The sequence below is a fragment of the Leptonychotes weddellii genome, chromosome X (genome assembly GCF_054177405.1).
Source record: "Leptonychotes weddellii isolate Sample4059 chromosome X, ASM5417740v2, whole genome shotgun sequence".
NCBI classification, from domain to species: domain Eukaryota; kingdom Metazoa; phylum Chordata; class Mammalia; order Carnivora; family Phocidae; genus Leptonychotes; species Leptonychotes weddellii.
This window is the reverse complement of record NC_138385.1, coordinates 54,188,634-54,211,925: the sequence shown is the minus strand read 5'-3', so window position 1 is coordinate 54,211,925 and position 23,292 is coordinate 54,188,634. Positions and strand designations below refer to the sequence as shown.

General features: G+C 36.9%; 1 protein-coding gene across 4 annotated transcripts in view; it reads right to left on the bottom strand.

Annotated features, from left to right (window-relative positions):
• The window catches only part of ATRX (ATRX chromatin remodeler), a 269,137-nt gene that overhangs the window by 102,754 nt on the left and 143,091 nt on the right, over positions 1–23,292 (bottom strand). For all 4 annotated transcript variants that reach the window (XM_081808623.1, XM_081808624.1, XM_081808625.1 and 1 more), the window contains 4 exons: positions 17,242–17,383; positions 16,053–16,162; positions 5,433–5,579; positions 5,092–5,269 (listed from right to left, as the gene is read on the bottom strand). In XM_081808623.1, the coding sequence (XP_081664749.1) occupies positions 5,092–5,269; positions 5,433–5,579; positions 16,053–16,162; positions 17,242–17,383 (577 nt within the window). The remainder of the gene's footprint in view (positions 1–5,091; positions 5,270–5,432; positions 5,580–16,052; positions 16,163–17,241; positions 17,384–23,292) is intronic.

Below are 23,292 nucleotides of genomic sequence, written 5' to 3'. Positions count from 1 at the left end.
CCTGGGAATGTAATATACAGCATGATAATCATAAATAACAATACTGTATTATATACTTAAAAGTTGCTGAGAGAGTAAATATTAAAAGTTCTCATCACAAGAAAAAAATTTTAGCTATATGGTTGATGGGATGTTAACTAGAATCATTATGGTGATCATTTTGCAATATATACATATATTGAATCATTATGTTGTATACCTGAAACTACTATAAGGCTATAGGTCAATCATATCTCAAAAAGTACATGCTTGTTTGCATAAACACAAAAAAATTTCTGGAAGGATATACAGGAACCAACAGTGAAACAGGAGGAAGGGAACTTTTACTTTTTAATATACACCTTTTCCTTCTGTTTATATTTTGCTCAAGAACATGTATTGCTTTTATAATTTAACTTAAAAAGAACTATTTATTAGTGTGACAATGAAAGGAAAGGGGACCCTATCCTTAGTAAAGATATCTGAGGGAATAAAAGTAGGAAGAAAGAATAAAAGTAAATATATTCATGAATAATCCTGAGCCAACAAAAAAGCTACAAGATGTTATTCATATTCTATTTACTAAGATAGGAATGTATATAACATGCTAACATTAAAAAGTTTTAAAATCTTTAATGTTTAAAAGAAGTAAGTTTTAATAATCTTGGAAATGTATTTTCTGGAAAACCTCATTCCAATGAGGTGGTAGGATTTGAAAATAGCTATTGTAGAAATCATTCTAGACAAAGTACAGGGAGAATGTAGTCATAAGGCTCTGGGGAATGGAAGAAAAGGGATTTAGCAAGAGGCTTAGACAAAAGTTCTCCTGTTCAAAAATAAAGCCTGACTGAAATAGTTCAATACACCATGGAAATTTGTCATTATTTTATATAATTACATAGGTCTATTTTATTGTTTAAATCAAACAGTACCTTAAATTAATATTCTGTGTGTGCATAAAGGATTGAAGTACTGGTAACATGCTACAACACAAATAAAACTTGAAAGCCTTACCCTAAGTGAAAAAAGTTAGATATTTTATGATTTTACTTTTACAAAATGTCCAGAAATATTTTTATGAAATGTCCAGAAAAGGCAAATCCACTGAGACAAAAAGTACATTGGTAGTTTCCCGTAGATAGGGCATTTGGGAATGACTGCTAATGAGTACAGAATTTCTTTCTGAGGTGATGAAAATGCTGTGGAGTTCAAGGGAATAGTTGTGAGAGTTACATAACATGTGAATACATTAAATGCCACTGAATTGTAAACTTTAAAATGGTTAAATGGATTTTATGTTATGTGTATTTTTACCGCAATAAACTCTAGTCATTAAATTAAAATGTGGGATAATGCAGATTAATATTCAAGCTACCACAATGAATAAATGTTTAGCAGGACTTAAAGTAAGTAACTGTGGTATGAATTAAAAAAGGCAAGTATAGTAATGAGGTTATAAACAGACTATTCGTTTGTCAAAGCCCAATAAACTCCACATTACAAAGAATAAACTTTAATGTATCTAAATAATAAAACAAAGGAACTGACCTAAGTGACTTTAGAAAATATTTTAACTATAAATTATAAAGCCATAGACAAAAACAATCATATAAACACTGTACTATATATAGTTGGTAAACTTGTTTCTCACAGAGGTACAGGTTAACAATTCCAAAATTACTTTGCATGTATAATGAGTCTGGACAAATAAATAAATGGATGGTGGATAGGTGGAGCCAGGATTCTCATAGTTGGAAAAGTAACAGATTAACAAAGAAGGTGAAAATGAACACTGATACTGGATTAGACTCGAAGACACCATTATGAAATCAAGTTTATCCCTATGCACTCACACACAAAGGGATAGATTTGTGTGTAGATGCAGATTTGTACACATATCACCTGCTCAGAGGACCTAGAAGCTAAGATACTCCAATAGCAACAAACATTCCCAAGCACCCAGATCTTGGTTTGTAAACACCATTTTTCAAAAAAAGGCACCATGGCACACTACTGAAATGGTTAATTCTGGGGCAGGAGGCAGAGACAATATAACATAAGCCCGGAGTACCTTACAGTACCAGAAAGTAATGAAGTGCTTAAAACAACAACAAAAAGTATGACATATTAAAGGGATACAGGAACCAATCTACAAACCTGAAAGAGCTCTCGATGCCCAAATTGGAACAATTTGAACAACAAAATAAATAACATAGGATTAGTTTATAATCTAACATATAAAATAATAATAGTCTGTACTGATACAAATCAATGATTGATTATATAAATAAGTAGAAAGGACAAATCTTTCTTAAAGAAAAACTCCAAATTTTATGTGCAGATAATGGCCACTAAGGGAGACAGAGCTTAATTTCTGCCTTCCCCCAACTTGGGTAAGCTAGACTTTGTGACTGACTTCCAAAGAACAGAGTTGAGACAAGTGAAAATGGTAGATCCAGTAATGTCATGTCGATCTAATGTACCCTGGATATGATGTGATGAGAAAGGTATTTCACCTCTGGTAAATTTTTTAAAAAACCTATAACCCCAGTCTAATTACAAGAAGAACAACAAACACACACTAGTGAACATTCTATAGACTACTTGCACAACATTCAAGGCTGACAAGATAATGAAAAATAAAGACTGAGAAGTTGTCACAGACCAGACAAGACTGTGGAGACATGACAATTAAATGCAGTGTAATACACCCTAGATCAGATCCTGGAACAGAATGTGGACATGAAAAATGGTGAAATTCAAATACAGTTTGGGGTTTAGTTACTAACATATGCCAACAATGTATCAATTTCTTAGTTTTTTTTGTTTGTTTGTTTTTTTGTTTTTTAAGATTTTACTTGCGAGAGAGAGAATGAGAGACAGAGAGCATGAGAGGGAGGAGGGTCAGAGGGAGAAGCAGACTCCCCGCTGAGCAGGGAGCCCGATGTGGGACTCGATCCTGGGACTCCAGGATCATGACCTGAGTCGAAGGCAGTCGCTCAACCAACTGAGCCACCCAGGCGCCCAATTTCTTAGTTTTGACAAATCTACCATGGCAATGTAAAATGTTAACAGTGGGAAATCTGGGTGCATGGAATATGGGAGTTGTTTTTTTGTTGTTTTTTATTTTTACTATCCTTTCAAATTTTCTGTAAAAAATTATTCCAAAGTAAAACATTTTTAAAATGTCACTAAATGATTTACATGGAAATAACAAATGTTATTCTTCATGTCAAGCTTTAATTTTTTAAAAATGTATTTCCTCATGAACAAATCACAATGTTAAGCACCTGAAACTGTTGTTTTACCTATTCCAAAGCAATCTTCTTAAAAATCTGTTGCAGTACTATTCACTAGCTTAAAGTTCTCTGACAAGAAAACCACAGAACTTTCAGACAAATAATTGATAAACTTACTGAGCCTTAGATTTACAATGGCAATGTTACTTTGGTACACGTTAATTAAATCATTATCTTAAAAAAGAGGCAAAACAGTACAAACATTCAGTTATAAGATGAATAAGGTCTGAGAATCTAATTTATAACATGGTAAGTATAGCTGATAACACTGTACTGTATAATTAAAATTTGCTAAAGGAGTAAAACTTAAATGCTCTCACCAAAAAAAATGGGGGTAGTAACTATGTGAGGTCATAGATGTGTAACTCAAAGGGGTGAATCCTTCTGTTAGGCAGGAAGCTAGGCCTAAGCAACAGGAGGATGGAACCAGATGTCCTGATAGAGAGCCCCCAACTGAGGACCACCCAGGGACCACTCCATTCCACCCATCTAGCAGTCAGTTTGCAGTTACAACATCCCGACAGAGTTAGAGTTAAGTTTGTTGTGCTTGTTGCACTTGTGCAGAAAGCAGTCACTTGTCCTCATTTGACCGACATCTCTAAAATAGAAATAATGTTGTGGTTTCCTACCCCATTAAGGCATTTCAAATATATTTTGGGAAAGGACATGGATAGTCGGCTCATCATTATATAATCCGGGCCTGTCACTCAAATGTTTTGACCCTAGGACCCACCCAAAAGAAAAAATTGATATAAGCCCACACCCAGGAGTTTTCTGGGCCTTTGTCTCTTGAGTAGCCGACCCCTCCTTTGGTATACTTTAATAAAACTTTGCTCTGCTTTTCTTTCATTTTCCTCTCCTGTAATTCTTTAATGTGGGCAGTGAAAATAACTGAGGCTTCTTTCCTTTTCATTCTCTCAGTAACTCTTCCAAAATGTATTCATTTATCAAAATCATACATTGTACACTTTAAATATTTTACAACTCAGTCCATTATATCTGAATAAACCTGAAAACAATAAATAAAATTTAATAAAAAGGAGGCAAATTGATGGATTCTAAAGAATACTGTTATTTTGACAGTGAAAAAGTGAAAATTAGACTTTCTTAACACACATCTAAAGCCTCAATAAGTGCTTCAAAGTAACTAGATAAGATAAAGTTTAAAAAAAATACAAATAATTAAAAATTAGTTTTTCATCTAGAACTAATGATGTAATGTATGGGGATTAACATAAGAATAAAAAATAAATAAATAAAAAATTAATTAGTTTTGTGAATAATACAACTTGCTGCTTTTCCAAGTGCCAAATAAGAATTAAATATTTGGATCTTGCATTATGAGAATTACTGTCATATGGCTAGACAGTATTGTAAATATTAACCTTCCATAGTGATAACACTTCAAAACACAGGAAAAAAAAAAACATGCAGCAATTCTTCTAATGACATAAAATTAGGAAAGAAATTTAACTGTTTCCAGAGTATGGAGAGAGGTGTTGTTACCATCTAATATTCAGACAGTTGGAAGAAAATGCAATTGTGACTTAGGTACCTGATGCATTTTTAGTTGTTTACAAGATCTCCCTAAAAACCTCAAACACTTCCAGACTCAGCAACTGAATTCTGAAAATTTGGCAACATTAAGAGTGCTTTCACCTTAATAAAATTATACTAAGAAACAGAAAGAAGGAAAAAACCAGAAGGACAAATGAAACAAAAACCAGATACTGAGTAGTTGCTTGTTAAACAGAACATCAGCATATTTTTTATTCAACTTGCTTATTTATCTCAGTGCCTGTTAATATATTACCTGGATCAACCAAAGCTTTGTTAAAGATTTCCTTAAGTTTCCTACTCTTCACATTCCTTCCTTGAGCAAGATTTCTGTACATCTCATAGCCTATGATCATAACACCACCATCTTCTTGCCACCTCTGCAGCATGTAGCTTCTCTCCTGAGGACGTTTCACAGTTGCTAATTCAGAGACCTTTTGTGGGAAAATAAAGATTCTTAAAGGTAGCTATTAGGAATGTAGGAATACTGCATATTCCCATGGAAATATGCATAATTGGTAATTAAAAATCTTTTTCTTTTACTATATGAATTTCATGTAGTTATTTTAATAAAAGAAAATATTTAAATTATAATACCTCAAGCTTCTCATCATCTTTTAATCCCTCCTGCCACTTCTCAAATTCATTCATCCAATTCAAAGCGGTATTAAGAGGACAAACCACTAAAGCTGTGCTGAAATCCAATTTGTCACACAAAAGAACCGTATGAAGAAAACTTACCACCTACAAGAAAACAAATTAAGTTACCATCTTCAACTAAAATATTGGCAAGAAAGTTAAAATAAAACAATCTTACAATTTACTAGTTTTGTTTTCTTTTACCTTTAAACAATAAAGCAACCAACCAAAGGTCACAATTTCCATACCAGGCAAAGTACAGGGAAAGAGATATAATATATAAAAAGACGGAGTTTGATTACATGATGTATAAGGTTCTTCCAACTCTAAAGCTCCATGATCCTATGATCAATAATAATATGAATAGAAGAAATAACCATACCAAAACTACGACTAAGTCCCTAGTCTCTGCACAATGTCCCTCCCCACAAACTCAGAAACTGCTATTGCCAATTTAGAAGAGAACAGTGTTATACGGTATTTTTCCATTCTAAAGTGTTCTGAATTGGTATCTTGGGAAGATGAAGGTGGAGTACAAGGACCCTAGGCTCGCCTCATCCCACAATTAAAATAACTATCAAATCATCATAAATATCCCAGAAATTAACTTAAAGAAACTGGCAGAACAAACGCCACAAGTGAAGGTAGAGAAGAGGCCACATCAAAGAAGGTAGAAAGTACAGAGATGTGATTTGGGACAGAAATGGTTCAAGGCCACTGTGGTGGGGAGGGAAATGTGGTCATGGAGAAGGACAAAAGACAGCCTACCACACAGGGGAGCACAGAGGGAAAATGAATCCCCAAAGCAACTGGCTTGAAATGTGAGGAGGCTGAATTTGGTGAGTTCTTGCAACCAGTGGGGCTTGAAGTCCAGAGTTTTAAAGGTCAGCAGGCATGACTGAGATACAGCCCAGAGGACAATGTGCTGCTCTTGGAGAGAAGGCAAACAGTGCACGGACATACACCATAGAAACAGCAAAATGAAGAGTACCTGGGGCACACAGTGGGAGGGTATTCACTCATCTCAGACCACATCCCAGGGAAACAGCATTCACAAAGAGACCCCTCCAGGAACAAAGAAACCTGGCAACATCATCTTCCCAACCCTCCCCTCAGCATAAGCACAAGGTCACCTGTGGGAAGCAGAAGAGCACTGACACTTGTTACCTAACTTGCTTAGACTAAGCCCAACTGCCAACATTCCAGCAGAAGCACCCCTCTGGGTCATGCTTCCCTTAGTCCCGGGGCAGAAGGCCCTCTCCCCCAGAAGACCAACCCAAATCCCTGTTCACACATGTCTTCCGACCTGGGAGTTTTCAGGATCTCAGTTCAGTAGTCGTTGCAACACTTCTCATTTCACAAGCAGACTTCAGCACACCTAGTTAAAAGATGCCACATTCCGGCAAGAAATCAAACACTGCCCACAACAGACAAAGAGAGCCTCTGCAGACGGCTGCTGTGAAGGATAAAGTGGCCGGAACAAAACAACAAAGCACACGCAGCACCCACTGGAGACACTCGTACAAACACCAGACACTAGGACACAGGGGACACTATATGGCACGTCACTCAAGACCTTTTCTTCATAAGGCCATTACTCTAAAGAACAGGCGACTGAGCTCACTTTTCTAACACACAGAAACACACACAGAGACACAGACAAAATGAGAAGACAGAGAAATTTATCCCAAATGAAAGAACACAACAAGGCCACAACCACAGATCGAAGTGAAACAGATATAAGTAATATGCCTGATAAATAATTTAAAGGAATGATCATAAGGATACCTACTGGACTTGTGAAAAGAGAGGAAGACATGAGTGAGACCCTTAACAGAGAGATAAGAAATAACACAGCAAAGATAAAAGGCTCAATAAACGAAATGAGGGGTGCCTTGGTGGATCAGTCAGTTAAGTGAATCTCCCGGGGTCCTGGAATGGAGCCCCGTGCTGGGCTCCTTGCTCAGTGAGGAGCTGGCTTCTCCCTCCACCTCCCCCCATGCTGTCTATCCCGCTCACTCTCAAATAAATAAATAAAATCTAAAAAAGGCGGGGTGGGGCTCAATAAATGTAATGAAAAACAGGTTAGATGGAATGAACAGCAGGCTGGAAGAAGTGCAGAAACAAATTAATGACCTAGAAGACAGGGTAATATAAAGTAATCAAGCTAAACAAAAGAGAGAAAAAAAATATTATGCAAAATGAGAAGAGACATAGGGAAATGACTCCATCAAACACAGTAACATTTTGTATTACAGGAATCCCAAAGGAAGATGACAGAGGGGCGCCTGGGTGGCTCAGTCATTAAGTGTCTGCCTTCAGCTCGGGTCATGATCCTGGCATCCTGGGATCGAGCCCTGCGTCAGGCTCCCTGCTCCACAGGAAGCCTGCTTCTCCCTCTCCCACTCCCCCTGCTTGTGTTCCCTCTCTCGCTGTGTCTCTCTCTGTCAAATATATAAATAAAATCTTAAAAAAAAAAAAAAAGATGACAGAGAAAAGAGGGCAGAAAATTTATTTGAAAAGATAATAGCTGAAAACTTCCCTAATTTGGGAAAGGAAGCAGATATCCAAATCCAGGAAGCACAGAGAACTCCCAACAAAGTCAACAAAAGCAGACACATACCAAGACATACTGTAATTAAATTGACAAAATATAGTGGAAAAAAATTTTTAAAGCATTAAGACAAAAGAAGAAAGTAACATAAAACCCATAAGGCTACCAGCAGCCTTAAAAGCTGAAACTTTGCAGGCAAGGAGAAAGTGGCATGATATATTCAAAGTGCTGAATGGGAAAAATGTATGACCAAGAATACGCTATCCAGAAAGACTATCATTCAAAATAGAAGGAGAAATAAAGAGTTTACCATACATAGAAAAACTAATGTAGCAAGAAATATTAAAGGAGACTCAGTTGAAAGGAGAGACCAAAAGGATTAAAAATAAATGTTTCTGTAAAAAATCAATAAAGGAACAAATAAAAGGATGTAAAATATGACACCATATACTGAAAACATGTGGAAGAGAGGAGTAAAGAATGGGCTCAAACTTAAACGACCATCAACTTAATACAGACTGCTATATGCAGAAGTTATATAAAACCCTAATGGTAACCATATATCAAAAACCACTAATAAACATGCAAAGAATAAAGAGAAAGAAATCCAAATATATCACTAAAGAAAATCAGCAAAACATGGGAGAAAAAGACAAGAAAGAATCGAAGAAAATCTTCAGAAACAACCACAAAATGAATAATAAAATGACACTAAATACATAACTATCAATAATTACTTTGAATGTAACTGGACTAAGTGCTCCCAAAAAAGACATAGGGTGACAGAATGGATAAAAAAAACCAAAAAGACCCATCCATATGCTACCTATAACAAACCCATCTGAGACCTAAATGAACCTGATGATTAAAAGTGAAGGGATGGAGAAAACATCTATCACACAAATGGATGTCAAAAAAAAAAAAAAAAAGCCAGAATAGCAATACCTATATCAGACAAAACAGACTTTAAAACAAAGATGGAGCAAGGGACAAAGTAGGATACTATATAATCATAAAGGGAAAAATTTAAAAAGATGTAACAACCGTGAATATTTATGCACCCAACATGGGAGCACCCAAATACCTAAAACAATAAATAACAAACATAAAGGAATTGATAATAATACAATAATAGTGGGGATAGGGGTGTCTGGGTGGCTCAGGCGGTTAAGCGTCTACCTTTGGCCCAGGTTATAATCTCAGGGTCCTGGGATCAAGCTCCACATCAGGCTCCCTGCTCAACAGGGAGCCTGCTTCTCCCTCTCCCTCTACTGCTCCCCGCTGCTTGTGCTCTCTCTCAATAAATATCTTAAAAAAAGAAAAAATAATAGTGGAGATATTAACACCCCGCTTACATCAATGGACAGATCATCTAAACAGAAAACCAACAAGGAAACATTGCCTCTGAATGACACATTGGAACAGATGAATTTAACAGATCCATGCAGAACATTCCATCGTGAAACAGCAGAATACACATTCTTTTCAAGAGCACGAAACATTCTCCAGAATATGACATATTAGTCCAAAAAACAAGCCTCAACAAACTCAAGAAAACAGAATTCATACCATAAACCTTTTCTGACCAAAATGCTATTAAACTAGAAGTCAACCACAAGAAAAAATCTAGAAAATAACAAATACTTGGAAATTATATAACATACTATTAAACAATTAATGGGTCAATCGGGAAATAAAAGAAGAAATAAAAAGCTACATGAAAAACAAATGAAAATGAAAACACAATGACCAAAAACCCCTGAGATGGAACAAAATAGAAGCAAGAAGAATCTGAAATAAACAACCCATCCTTACACCTAAAGACGCTAGAAAAAGAGCAACAAACAAAACTAAAACAAGCAGAAGGAAGGCGATAATAAAAATTACAGCAGAAATAAGTGATTCAGAAAATAAAAAAAAAACAATAGAAAAGATCAATGAAACAAGGAGCTGGTTCCTTAAAAAAAAGCAAGAAAATATATAAACCTCTAGCTAGACTGAGAAGTAAAAAAAGAGAAAGTACTCAAGTAAATAAAATTATAAATGAGAGGAGAAATAACAAATGACATTATAAAAATACAATTATAAGAGATTATTATGAAAAACTACATACTAAAAAAAAATGGACAACCCAGAATGGATAAATTCCTAGAAAAATATAAACTGCCAAAACTGAAAAAGGAAGATATAGAAAATTCAATCACAACCATAACCAGCAAAGAAATTGAATCAGTAATCAAAAAAACCCTAACAAACTAAAGAGCAGGAAAAAAGGACTTCATAGGTGAATTCTACCAAACATTTAAAGAAGAGTTAATACCTATTCTTCTTGAACTACTAAAAAATACAGAAAAGGAATAAAAACTTCCAAATTCACTCTATGAGGCCAGCATTACCCTGATTCCAAAAACAAAGAAATCACTAAAAAGGAGAACTACAGGCTAATATCCCTGGTAAACACTGATGTAAAAATGCTCAACAAAATGCTAGCAAACCAAATCCAACAATGCATTTCAAAAATCATACACCATGATCAATTGCAATTTATTCCTGGGCTGCAAGGGTCGGTCAATACTGGCAAATCAATCAATGTCATACACCACAACAATAAAAGAAAGGATAAATACCATATAATCATTTCAACAGAAGCAGAAAAAAGATTTGACAAACTACAACATTCATTTATGATAAAAACCTCAACAAAGTAGATTTAGAGGAACCATACCTGAACATATGAAAGACTCCACCAAAAAACTGCTACAACTGATAAACTCAGGGAAGTCACAGGACACAAAATCAACAAACAGAAATCTGTTGCATTTCTATACACCAATGATGAAGAGGCAGAAACAGAAATTAAGAAAACAATACCATTTACAGTTGCACCAAAAGTATTAAGATACCTAGGAATAAACTTAACCAGAGGTGAAACACCTGTACTCTGAAAAGTAAAAATACCGATGAAAGAAACTGAAGATGAAGAAATGTAAAGACATTCCATGTTCGTGGACTGGAAGAACAAATATTGTTAAAATGTCTATACTACCCAAAGCAACCTACACATTTAACACAATCCCTATCAAAATACCACCAGCATTTTTCACAGAGCTAGAACAAACAATCCTAAAATCTGTATGGACCACAAGGATCCCCAATAGCCAAAGTAATCTTTTCTGAAAAAAGAAAAGCAAAACGTAAGTGTACCTGGGTGGCTCAGTCAGTTGAGCATCCGACTCTTGGTTTCAGCTTGGGTCATGATCTCAAGGTCTTGGGATAGAGCTCCAAGACAGGCTCCACACTCAACAGGGAGTCTGCTTGGGATTCTCTCCCCACCTCTCCCTATACCCCTCCCCCGCTCATGCACACTCTTACTCTTTCTAAAATAAATAAATAAACATTTAAAAAAAAAAGAAAAGCATTATAATTCCAGACATGAAGGTTATACTATAAAGCTGTAGTAATCGAAACAGTATGGTACTGGCACAAAAATACACACATAAAGCAATTGAACAGAATAGAAAACCCAGAAATAAACCCACAATTATATGGTGAATTAATCTTTGACAAACCAGGAAAGACTATCCAATGAGAAAAACACAGTCTCTTGATGAAATGGTGTTGAGAAAACTGGACAGTGACATGCAAAAGAAAGAAATTGGACCACTTTCCTACACCACACAAAAAGATAAATTCAAAATGGATGAAAGACCTAAATTTGAGACCTAAACCCATAAAAATATTCAAAGAGAGCACAAGCAGTAGGTTCTCTGACATCAGCTGTAGGAACATGTTAAGAGATATGGCTCTAAGGCAAGGGAAACAAAAGCAAAAATAAACTACTGGGCTTCAACAAAATGGAAAGCTTCTGCAGAGCAAAGGAAACAATCAACCAAACTAAAAGGTAACCTTCAGGGCGCCTGGGTGGCTCAGTTGGTTAAGCGACTGCCTTCGGCTCAGGTCATGATCCTGGAGTCCCTGGATCGGGTCCCGCATCGGGCTCCCTGCTCGGCAGGGAGCCTGCTTCTCCCTCTGACCCTCCCCCCTCTCATGTGCTCTCTCTCTCTCATTCTCTCTGTCTCAAATAAATAAATAAAATCTTTAAAAAAAAATAAAATAAAAAATAAAAGGTAACCTTCAGAATCAGAGAAGGTATTTGCAAAGGACATATCTGATAAAGGGTTATGTATCCAAAATATATAAAGAACCTTTAAAACTCAACACCAAAAAAAAAAAAAAAATAATAATCAGTTGAAAAATGTACACAAGACATGAACACTTTTCCAAAGAAGATAAACAGATGGCCAACAGACACAGAAAAGATAAACATCACTCATCAACAAGGAAATGCAATCAAAACAATGAAATATAACCTTACCCCTGTCAGAATGGCTAACGTCAAAAACACAAGACAAAGAAGTGTTGACAAAAATGTGGGAAAAAAGGAACCATCTTGCACTGTTGGTGGGAAAACAGAATGGAGATTCCTCAAAAAGTTAAAAATAGAACTGCCCTACAATCCAGCAATCACACTACTGGGTATTTACCCAAGGAATAGAAAAACACGAATTCAGAGGCATACATGTACACCTATGTTTAAAAAAGCATGATTTACAATAGCCAAATATGGAAGGTGCCCAAGTGTCCATCCATAGATGAATGGATAAAGATGTGAGATACACACACACACACACACACACACACACAGAGGAATATTATTTAGCCATAAGTAAGAATGAAATCTTCCGATTTGCTACAACATGGACAGAGCTAGAGAGCAAAATGCTAACTGTAATAAGTCAGTCAGAGTAACAAAAATACCATAGGATTTCACTCATATGTGAAATTTAAGAAACAAAAAAAAATGAACAAAGGAAAAAAAAAGAGAGACAAATCAAGAAACAGATCCTTAATTATAGAGAACAAACTGATGGTAACCAGAGGGGAGGGTGGTAAGGGGGTAGAATTAGTAGATGATGGGGACGAAGGGGTGCACTTGTCATAATGAGCCCTGGGTGATGTATGGAATTAGTGAATAACTATATTGTATACCTCAAACTAACATAACACTGTACATTAACTGAATGGAATTAAAAACTTAAAAGCCAATGCAGGGGTAGTTCAATACCCACAAATCCATCAATGTGATATGCCACATTAATAAAAGAAAGCGTAAGAACCATATCATCCTCTCAACAGATTCAGAAAAGGCATGGCAAAATACAGCATCCTTTCTTGATAAAAAGCCTCAAAAAAGCAGGGAAAGATTGGAACCTACCTCAACATCATAAAGGCCATCCATGAAAGACTCACAGCTAATATCATCCTCAATGGGGACAAACTGAAGAGTTTCCCCCTAAGGATAGGAACATAACAGGGATTCCACTCTCACCACTATTGTTCAACATAGTACTGGAAGTGCTAGCCTCAGCAATCAGACAACAAAAAGAAATAAAAGGCATCCAAATCAGCAAGGAAGAAGGAAAACTTTCAGTCTTTGCAGACAACACAATACTCTGTAGAAAACCCAAAAGACTCCAACAAAAAATTGAAAGAACTGATACACAAATTCAGCAGCGTCAGTATATAAAATCAATTTACAGAATGCTCCTGCATGTCTATACACCAATAATTAAGCAGCAAAAAGAGAAATCAAGGAACTGATCCCATTTACGATTGCACCAAAAAAATATAAGACATCTAGGAATAGCCTAACCTCTTGTAAGAGCTTTGCACTCTGAAAACTACAGAACACTTACAAAAGAAATTGAAGTGGACACAAAGAAATGGAAAAACATTCCATTCTCATGGATAGGAAGAACAAATATTGTCGAAATGTTTATACTACCGAAAGCAATCTACACATTTAATGCAATCCCTATCAAATTACCATTAGCATTTTTCACAGAGCTAGAACAAACAATCCTAAAATGTGTATGGAACCACAAGAGACCCCAAATAGCCAAAGCAAGCTTGAAAAGGAAAAGCAAAGCTGGAGGCATCATGATTTCAGACTTCAGGCTGTATTACAAAGCTGTAATCATCAAGACAGTATGGTACTGGCCCAAAAACAGACACATAAAGGAATGGAACAGAAGAGAAAACCCAGAAATGGACCCACAACTATATGGTCAACTAATCTCTGACAAAGCAAAAAGGAATATCCAATGGAAAAAAGACGGTCTCTTCAACAAATGGTGCTGGGAAAAATGGACAGCAACATGCAAAAGAATGAAACTGGACAACTTTTTTCCACCATACACAAAAATAAATTTCAAATGGATGAAAGACCTAAATGTGAGACAGGAAACCATCACAGTCTTATAGGAGAAAACAGGCAGCAACCTCTTTGACCTCAGCCATAGCAACTTCTTACCAGACACATCTACAGAGGTAAGGGAAACAAAAGCAAAAATGAACTACTGTGACTTCATCAAGATAAAAAGCTTCTGCACAGTAAAGGAAACAACAAAATTAAAAGGCAACCTACCAAATGGGAGAAGACACTTGCAAATGATATATCGGATAAAGGTCTAGCATCCAGTATCTATAAAAAACTTATCAACCTGAACACCCAAAAAATAAATAATCCAGTTAAGAAACGGTGATTTCTCCACAGAAGACATGAAAAAACGCTCATCATTTATCATCAGGGAAATACAAATCAAAACCACAATGAGATACCACCTCACACGGGTCAGAATGGAGAAAATTAACAATCAGGAAACAACAGATGTTGGCGAGGATGCAGAGAAAAGGGAATGCTCTTACACTGTTGGTGGGAACGCAAACTGGTGCAGCCACTCTGGAAAACAGTATGGAGGTTCCTCAAAAAGTTAAAAATAGAACTACCCTACAACCCAGCAATTGTACTACTAGGTATTTATCCAATGGATAACAAAACTACTGTTCGAAGGGGCACATGCACCCCTATGTTTATAGCAACACTATCAACAATAGCCAAATTATGGAAAGAGCCCAAATGTCCATTAACCGATGAATGGATAATTAAGATATGGTAAATATATACAATAGAATATTACTCTGCCATCAAAAGAATGAAATGTTGCCACACTAGCAAGGACATGGATGGAACTAGAGTGAAATAAGCCAGTCAGAGAAAGACAAATACCAAATGACTTCACTCATATGTGGAATTTAAAAAGCAAAATAGATGAACATAGTGGAAGGGAAGGAAAAGAAACAGGATAAAGCCTGAGAGGCAGGCAAACCATAATAGAGTTACCTACAGAGGGTTGTTGGAAGGGAGGTGGGGTGGGGTTGGAAGATGGGCTAAATGGGTGATGGGCATTAAGGAGGGCACTCATTGTGATGAGCACTGGGTGTTATATGTAAGTGATGAATCACTAAATTCTACTCCTGAAACCAATACTACACTATAAGTAACTTAAATTTCAATAAAATCTGAGAACAAAAAAAGAACCTTAAAAGCCAAGAAAATTGGTTAAAAAATAAAAAATAAAGTGTTCTCTGACTCACTCAATCTGTAATTATCTCATGGCTTAATATTACATATATATTCAAAAATACATAATATTACATATATATTCACTAATGTCATCTCTGCTACAAGTCCTGCCAATCAGAAATTCAGTATTTTAATAATGAAAAATATTTTACATTCTCATTACTATAGGATCACAGACTATTAAAAATTGTAAGGAAGTTCATTTCCACCTCAGATTCTTTGCAGTTTTTACTGCCTACGCCTTGTAACCCCATTCCTTCACTTCATTAGGATCTCTGCTCATACATCACCTCCTTAAAGTTGCATTCCCTCTCTATTCTCTCTGAACACTTACGACCTGAAAGTACATATTTCTTATTTGATTAAAATCTCTCAACTGCACTACAATATAAGCTTCCTGAGAGAGGTATCTTGTTATTCTTGTTTACTGGCTGCTATATCTCCAGACCCTGTAACTCTGCCTGGGACACAGAATAGAATCCAATATATAATCTTGAAATCATGAATGCACAAGAACAGGATACCTTCATGTTCTTACCTGTAAAGTCTTACCAAGGCCCATGCAGTGTGCTAGAATGCATCCTGAACCTGGAGATTTCTTTGTTTTTTTTACAGATTCACAGCAGCAATCCCACATAAACTGAACACCTAAAAATGATAGCTTCATTAAATTAAATTTAAAGATCCAAGTTAAAAATCTTCCTTCATACACACATCAAAAACAACTAAAACTTCTAAGAAACAGAATTTTAAAATGAGATAAAGAATTTCATAATTATATATGAAATGCCCCCACCCTCAATAAGGTTAATTAGGAAAAAAAAAAGATAGTAAACTGAAGCATACAACAGGGTGACTTTCCTTCATTCATCTATTCTAGCACAGCAAACCTTCATTCCCTGGGACAATCTGAAGAAACATATGCATACTCTAATATAGAAATGTTATCTAAAATTTTATCTAATTTATAGATTCCTATCACATATTCTTTAAGGTTTATTGAGTTGATTAGGAAAACTACCCAGGAGATAATTTATCATTTCTCCTTTTATTTAATAGTAAAGACTAAACAAGAAAGGGGGCTCACTACCCAAGAAGCAGAATTGTAGAACTTCCCTTATGAATTCATTCACATACACACTCAAAACTGACTTACTGTTTCCACTTTAACAAAACAGAGAACACGGATAATTTGGTATCTTTCAAAATACCAATGTCAGAATATTATTGACAAACATACCTGAAAAAATGTTGAAATAGCATTTCCTAAAGAAGGCTTTTAGCTAACAGTGGTATCTCTCCCTACCCTGCAGCTGCCCTTAACCCAACCACTGCAGACTATATGAAACCCACTTGCTATATATACCCATTTATATGTGGCACTTATTTCCCATCCTATAACAATTATTTTTTTTGGCAATCATTCAATTGTTTCTCCTCATTTATTTATGAGCTCCATAGGGGGCTGGGTTCACATTTGTTTTCCTCACCAATGTGCCTCTAGTGCTTAGCAGAATGCGAGGCACACAGGAGACACCAAATATTGGTAAAATGTAATTAAAAATGCTTTAATCATGGGGCACCTGGCTCAGTTGGTTAGGCATCCGACTCTTGATTTAGGCTCTGGTCTTGATCTCAGGGTCATGAGTTCAAGCCCCACATTGAGCTCCATGCTGGGCAAGGAGCCTACTTAAAAAAAATGCTTTAATCATATAATTGTTTCTTACCATCTACTTGATGTGGTTTCAATTTGATAACCATATTTCTATGAACCTGCACTAAAGGTTCTTTGGTTTCTTCATCTTCATCTAAAACCAACTTGGTTGTTATTGGACATTTGGTGGGTGAAGCATCTTCAATTTCTATCACCTACAAGAAAGGGAATTACAGTTAGCTAACTCATAGCAATCTTTCAAGCAATGGTGGAGTATTAGTATTACTAAGGGAAATTTTCCAAAATATAGACCCATCTACTTACACACCACACATCCAATATTTTGGTTCAATTAAGATCAGGACAGATCACAGGTTAACACGTTTTCCAAAATTAATACTTGTACAAGACTTTGAACCACTGTGGAAATATCAGTAATTAAGCTCATCAGTTCTCACCCAATGTATCTCAACACACATGACAGGTAGAGCTGTGAGAAAACCAGTGCTCTAAAATAAACTATAATAGCACCCTACAAATTTTAATAGACCCATGGCTCCCAAACAAGGATGGTTCTATTTTTCTAGAAGACATCTGAAAATGTGCAAAGGCACTTAAGGTTGTCACAAAGACTGGTCAGGACTGGTATTTAATGTAGGCAGAGGGGAAAGTAAATACAGATGTTCAATAACGTAAAAGTCCCAAACAAGAACTGTTCCACCCAAAATGCGAAACGACTCCCACTGCAAAACAGCATAAATATGTGTTGTGAAAGGGAAAACCTTTTAGAAACATTGGTTTGAGAACCACAGGCTCAAAAAACATTACAAAAACATAAAATATCCTCTAATGCAAAAGGGAAACAATTATCTCAAGTTTCCTATTTAAGAAAAAACTTATATATACAAATGAATACATGTATGTGTATGCATTTTTTGCTGTCTTATCCCAATATCTATCCATAACATACTACACCCAAGAACTGCATAAGGTAGGTACAAATATTCCCATTTTACAAATAAAAAGTGAAGGACACAGAAGTTAAATAACTTACACAAAGTCATACAACTCTTAAGTATTACAGCACTAAGATACCCAGAGGGTCAGACACTAAAGTCCTTGCTCTTAACCACTACACAGTACTGCTTTAATAAAGGAAATGCTTGTATAAACAAACACTTTTTTTTTTTAAGATTTTATTTCTTTACTTGAGAGAGAAACACAGCAAGAGAGGGAACACAAGCAAGGGGAGTGGGAGAGGGAGAAGCAGGCTTCCTGCTGAGCAGGGAGCCCGATGCGGGGCTCGATCCCAGGACCCTGGGATCATGACCCGAGCCGAAGGCAGACGTCCAACAACTGAGCCACCCAGGCGCCCCTAAACAAACACTTTTATGATTCCATGAAAACCAATAAAGATTCATGATTTTGTTTTTTATAAGATTCATGATTTTAAAAATACAGACATCATGATATTTAAGGAATACATTTACCCAGTACTTCCTTATTTAGAACTGTAACTATGGATTACTTAATATTCACCATGGAAATTTTCAAATGTAAAAAAAAAATAGAATAGCATAATAAACCCTGTTCCCCATTATCCAGCTTCAAATATTATCAACTTCTGGTCAGTTTTTTTTTCACCGACAGTCTCCTACTCATTCTCCAACTCCAAAGATCCCACAAATGATTTTGAAGCAAACGTGAGAAAGCACGGAATTTCATCTGTAAATGTTTTTAAATGTCTCTTTAAAAGGATACTCTCTTTTTTAAACCGTAACTACATTATCATTTTTTTTTTTTATTTTAAGATTTTATTTATTTGACAGAGAGGAACACAGCGAAAGAGGGAACACAAGCAGGGGGAGTGGGAGAGGGAGAAGCAGGCTTCCCGCCGAGCAGAGAGCCTGATGTGGGGCTCGATCCCAGGACCCTGGGATCATGACCTGAGCCAAAGGCAGACGCTTAATGACTGAGCCACCCAGGCGCCCCTACATTATCATTACTGAATGTAAAAAAGTTATGAGTCACAAATCTGTGATAAATTACCTGAATAGATACTGCACTTACATAGAAGTGTAAATGATACACAAACCAAGATTAATACTAGGTGACACCATGGTGGAGTATAAATACCATGGGCCATTTAGATCCAAACTCCATTTTAACAAGTTACTTAAACCCTCCTAGCTTCAGTTTTTTCACCTACAAACTGGGAAGGATTATAAACAGCCTTCATGGGGTTGTTGTGGAGATTAAATAAGACAATGTATGCAAAGTAACTGACATAGACTAAATATTCACTAAATTTTTATTGTATGCTAGCTTGGATATGTACAAGCTTCATATTAATGGGGCAAATCCATTAATCAAAATGGAAAATTTCCTGAATGTCTTGTCCTTTTTGCAAAATGTAGCAGGCAGAATCATAAAAATGGTCCCTAAGATCCCATCCTCTGGTGTAAATATCCTGTACCGTCCGATGCCATTGAGGGTGGTTGAGATCTGTAATTATGATGGGTTTGACTTAATCAAAAAGAGGATTCTCCTAGGTGGGCCAGACCTAATCAAAATGAGCCCTTCAAAAGTGTAAGAAATGTTCTTTTACTAGTCTTGAAGCCATGTTGCAGAGAAATGTCTAGGACCTAAGGATCTCAGTGCTACAACTACAAAAAACTGAATTCTGACCAAAAGGGAGATTAAAAGGGACAGAAAGTCTTATATGAAATCTGAGCCCTGGCTAAAACCTTAATGTCTACTCAGTGAGACACTGAGTAGGTAACCCAGTAGAGCCATACTTAGTTAAGCCACTCTGAAATTCCTGACTTATAGGACTGTGACATAATAATATTGTCTTAAGAGGCTGTTTTTGATAATATTCTAACACATCACTAGAAAAATAATATACATCGCTGTAATTAAGACTTTGGAACCATATGTTCATTAGTAATTTGCATGATATTTTTGTTATTAAGTGCTGTCTTTGGATTGAGAATTAGTGAATCTTCATCCTAAATGTAGGAGGAGATAATTTACCTTTTTTATCATTCCATTTTTTTTTCACCATCATAACTGTACTCTTTATTCCTCGTCCCATATTTCCCCCACACCCCTGCCCACCTCCCCTCTGGAAACCATCAGTTTGTTCTCTATAATTAAGAGTCTGTTTCTTGGTCTGTCTCTCTTTTTTTCCTTTACTCATTTGTTTTGTTTCTTAAATTTGGACAAAGCAGTGAGATCATATGGTATTTGTCTTTCTCTAGCTGACTTATTTTGATCAGCATTATACTCTCTATCTCTAGCCACATCATTGCAAATGGCAAGATTTCATTCTTTTTATGGCTAAATAATATTCCATGCGTATATGTAACACTTTTTCTTATCCATTCATCTATCGATGGACACTTGAGCTGCTTCCATAGTTTGGCTACTGCAAATAATGCTGCAACAACCACAGTGGTGCATGTATCCCTCTGAATTAGTGCTTTTATATTTTGGGGGTAAATACCCAGTAGTGTGATTCCTGGATCATAGGGTAGTACTATTTTTAATTTTTTGAGGAACTTCCATACTGTTTCCCAAAATGGCTCCACCAATTTCCATTCCCACCAACAGTGCAAGGCAGTTCATTTTCTCCACAGCCTTGCCAACACTTTGTTTCTTGGGTTTTTCATTTTAGCCGTTCTGACAGGTGTGAGGTGGTATTTCAATGTAGCTTTGATGTACATTTTCCTGATGATCAGTGATGTTGGGCATATTATAATGTAAAGTTGTTGAATCACTACACTGTACACCTGAAATAACTAAAATACTGTGTGTTAACTATACTTAAATAAAAAACCAAATAAAAACACAAAAGGGATTTAACAATAGTATGAGCATACAGAATAATTAACAAACATGAAGGTGACAACTGAAATTACAACGTACAGAGCAGAAAGAAAAAAGAATAAAGAAAAATGAAAGACTAAGGGACTTGTGGGACACGATCAAGTGCACCAACATATACATTATGAGAGTCAAAGACCACAATGAGAAAGGGGCTGAAAGATTATTTGAGGAAATACTGGCCCAAAACTCCACAAAAGTGAGTAATAACCAGAACCTACAAATCCAAGGAATGCAACAAATCAGAACTGAGATAAACTAAAAGAGACCCAGACTCAACACATTATAATCAAAGCTTTGAAAGCCAAAGACAAAGAGAATCTTGAAAATAGCTAGAGAGAACCTGTGAGATACAGGGATCATCAATAACATTATCGGCTGACTTCTCGTCAGAAAATTAGAGGCCAGACGGTAGTGTGATAATACTTTTTTAAGGTTTACTTATTTATTTATTTATTTATTTTTTTTAAATGCCTACTCAACTTTCTTTTTTTTTTTTTTTTAAAGATTCTGTTTCTTTGACAGAGAGACACAGCAAGAGAGGGAATACTTATTTATTTTTTAGAGTGAGTGAGAGTGAGCAAGTACAAGGACGAGGGGCAGAAGGAGGGAAAGTCTTAAACAAACTGCATGTAGAGCACGGAGACCAATATGGGATGTGATTTCAAGACCCAGATACCATGACCTGACCCGAAACCAAGAGACAGATGTTTAACCAACTGTGCCACACAAGCACCCAGATAATATATTTTAAAGTGTTCAAATAAAGTAACTGTCAGCTGAGAACTTCATAGCAAACAAAATATCCTTCAAAAAAGAAGGAGAAATTGAAACATTCCTAAACTGAGGGAGTTCATTACAACTAGACAAGAAATGCTAAAGGAAGGTGTTCAGGATAAAATGAAAGGATGCTATACAGTAACTCAAAGATGTATGAATAAATAAATACCTATGGAAAAGATATATACGGGGCAAATATAAAACCCACTATTATTATAATTTTGGTTTATAACTCTAGGTTTGCTCTCTATGCATGTAAAAGACAAAAGCATTAAAATGTAATTAAAAATATATGTTATTGGGCATAAAGTGTATAGAAATATAATTTCTGACATGAATAATATACAGGGAGAATGAAGCTTTAGAAACCTACACTTTTGGCTTTCAACAAAAACTCTGGCATCCCAGGATATAAAACATAGATTATGGGGGGGGGAAGATGGCGGAGGAGTAGGGGACCCTATTTCAGGTGGTCCCCGAAATTGAGCTGGATATCTACCAGACCACTCTGAACACGCACGAAACCAGCCTGAAATGTAAGAAGATCTGGATCTCTACAAACAGAATATCGCAGGCAGTTGATTTTGAGGTACCAAGCGGAGAGCCGTGATTCGGTGGGCAGATATCGCAGGATAAACGGCAGCGGGAGGGTGCCTGGCCGAGGGGATCCTACACCGCTGGTGAGTGACAGCCTCGCACGCTGCGAACGGGGCACAGACTCCCAGACCGGTAGCTTCAGGAAAGGACTTTAGGGCAGCCCCCAGGGTGGAAAACCAGACCAGCAGGGTCGCGCGCACGTGACCCGCAGACCCCCGGAAATAAACCCGGAGGGACAGTCGCGCGCACGCGAACTGCAGCCTCTGAGACAGAAACCGGTGCGCCGGGGTCCCCGGGGTGGAAACCCCAAGCGGCGGAGTCGCATGCGCGCGAACTGGGAGCGGGAGGCAGTTTTAGAAGCACAAGGGGCAGAGACGTGCTCCGACCTGGAGGCAGCACTGGGGGCGCTGAGGAGGGGCGCACAACCCAGGACGCTGCAGTTTGTAGCAGCACGGACAGAAACGGAGACGGGGGGCGCCTGGGTGGCTCAGTCGTTAAGCGTCTGCCTTCGGCTCAGGTCATGATTCCAGGTCCTGGGATCAAGCCCCGCATCGGGCTCCCTGCTCCGCGGGAAGTCTGCTTCTCCCTCTCCCACTCCCCCTGCTTGTGTTCCCTCTCTCGCTGTGTCTCTCTCTCTGTCAAATAAATAAATAAAATCTTTAAAAAAAAAAAAAAAAAAGAAACGGAGACGGTGTGGCCTGGAGGGCTCACTGAAGAACAGACTGAGGTCTCTCTGCTCTGAGGCAGAGGGTTGGGAACGATATCTTCTGCTCTGACTCATGGAAGAGAAGCGGAAAGCTGCCAGGGAAAGCCACCAGAGAACAAAAGCCCCAAAGACTGATTCCCACTGAGCCCATCC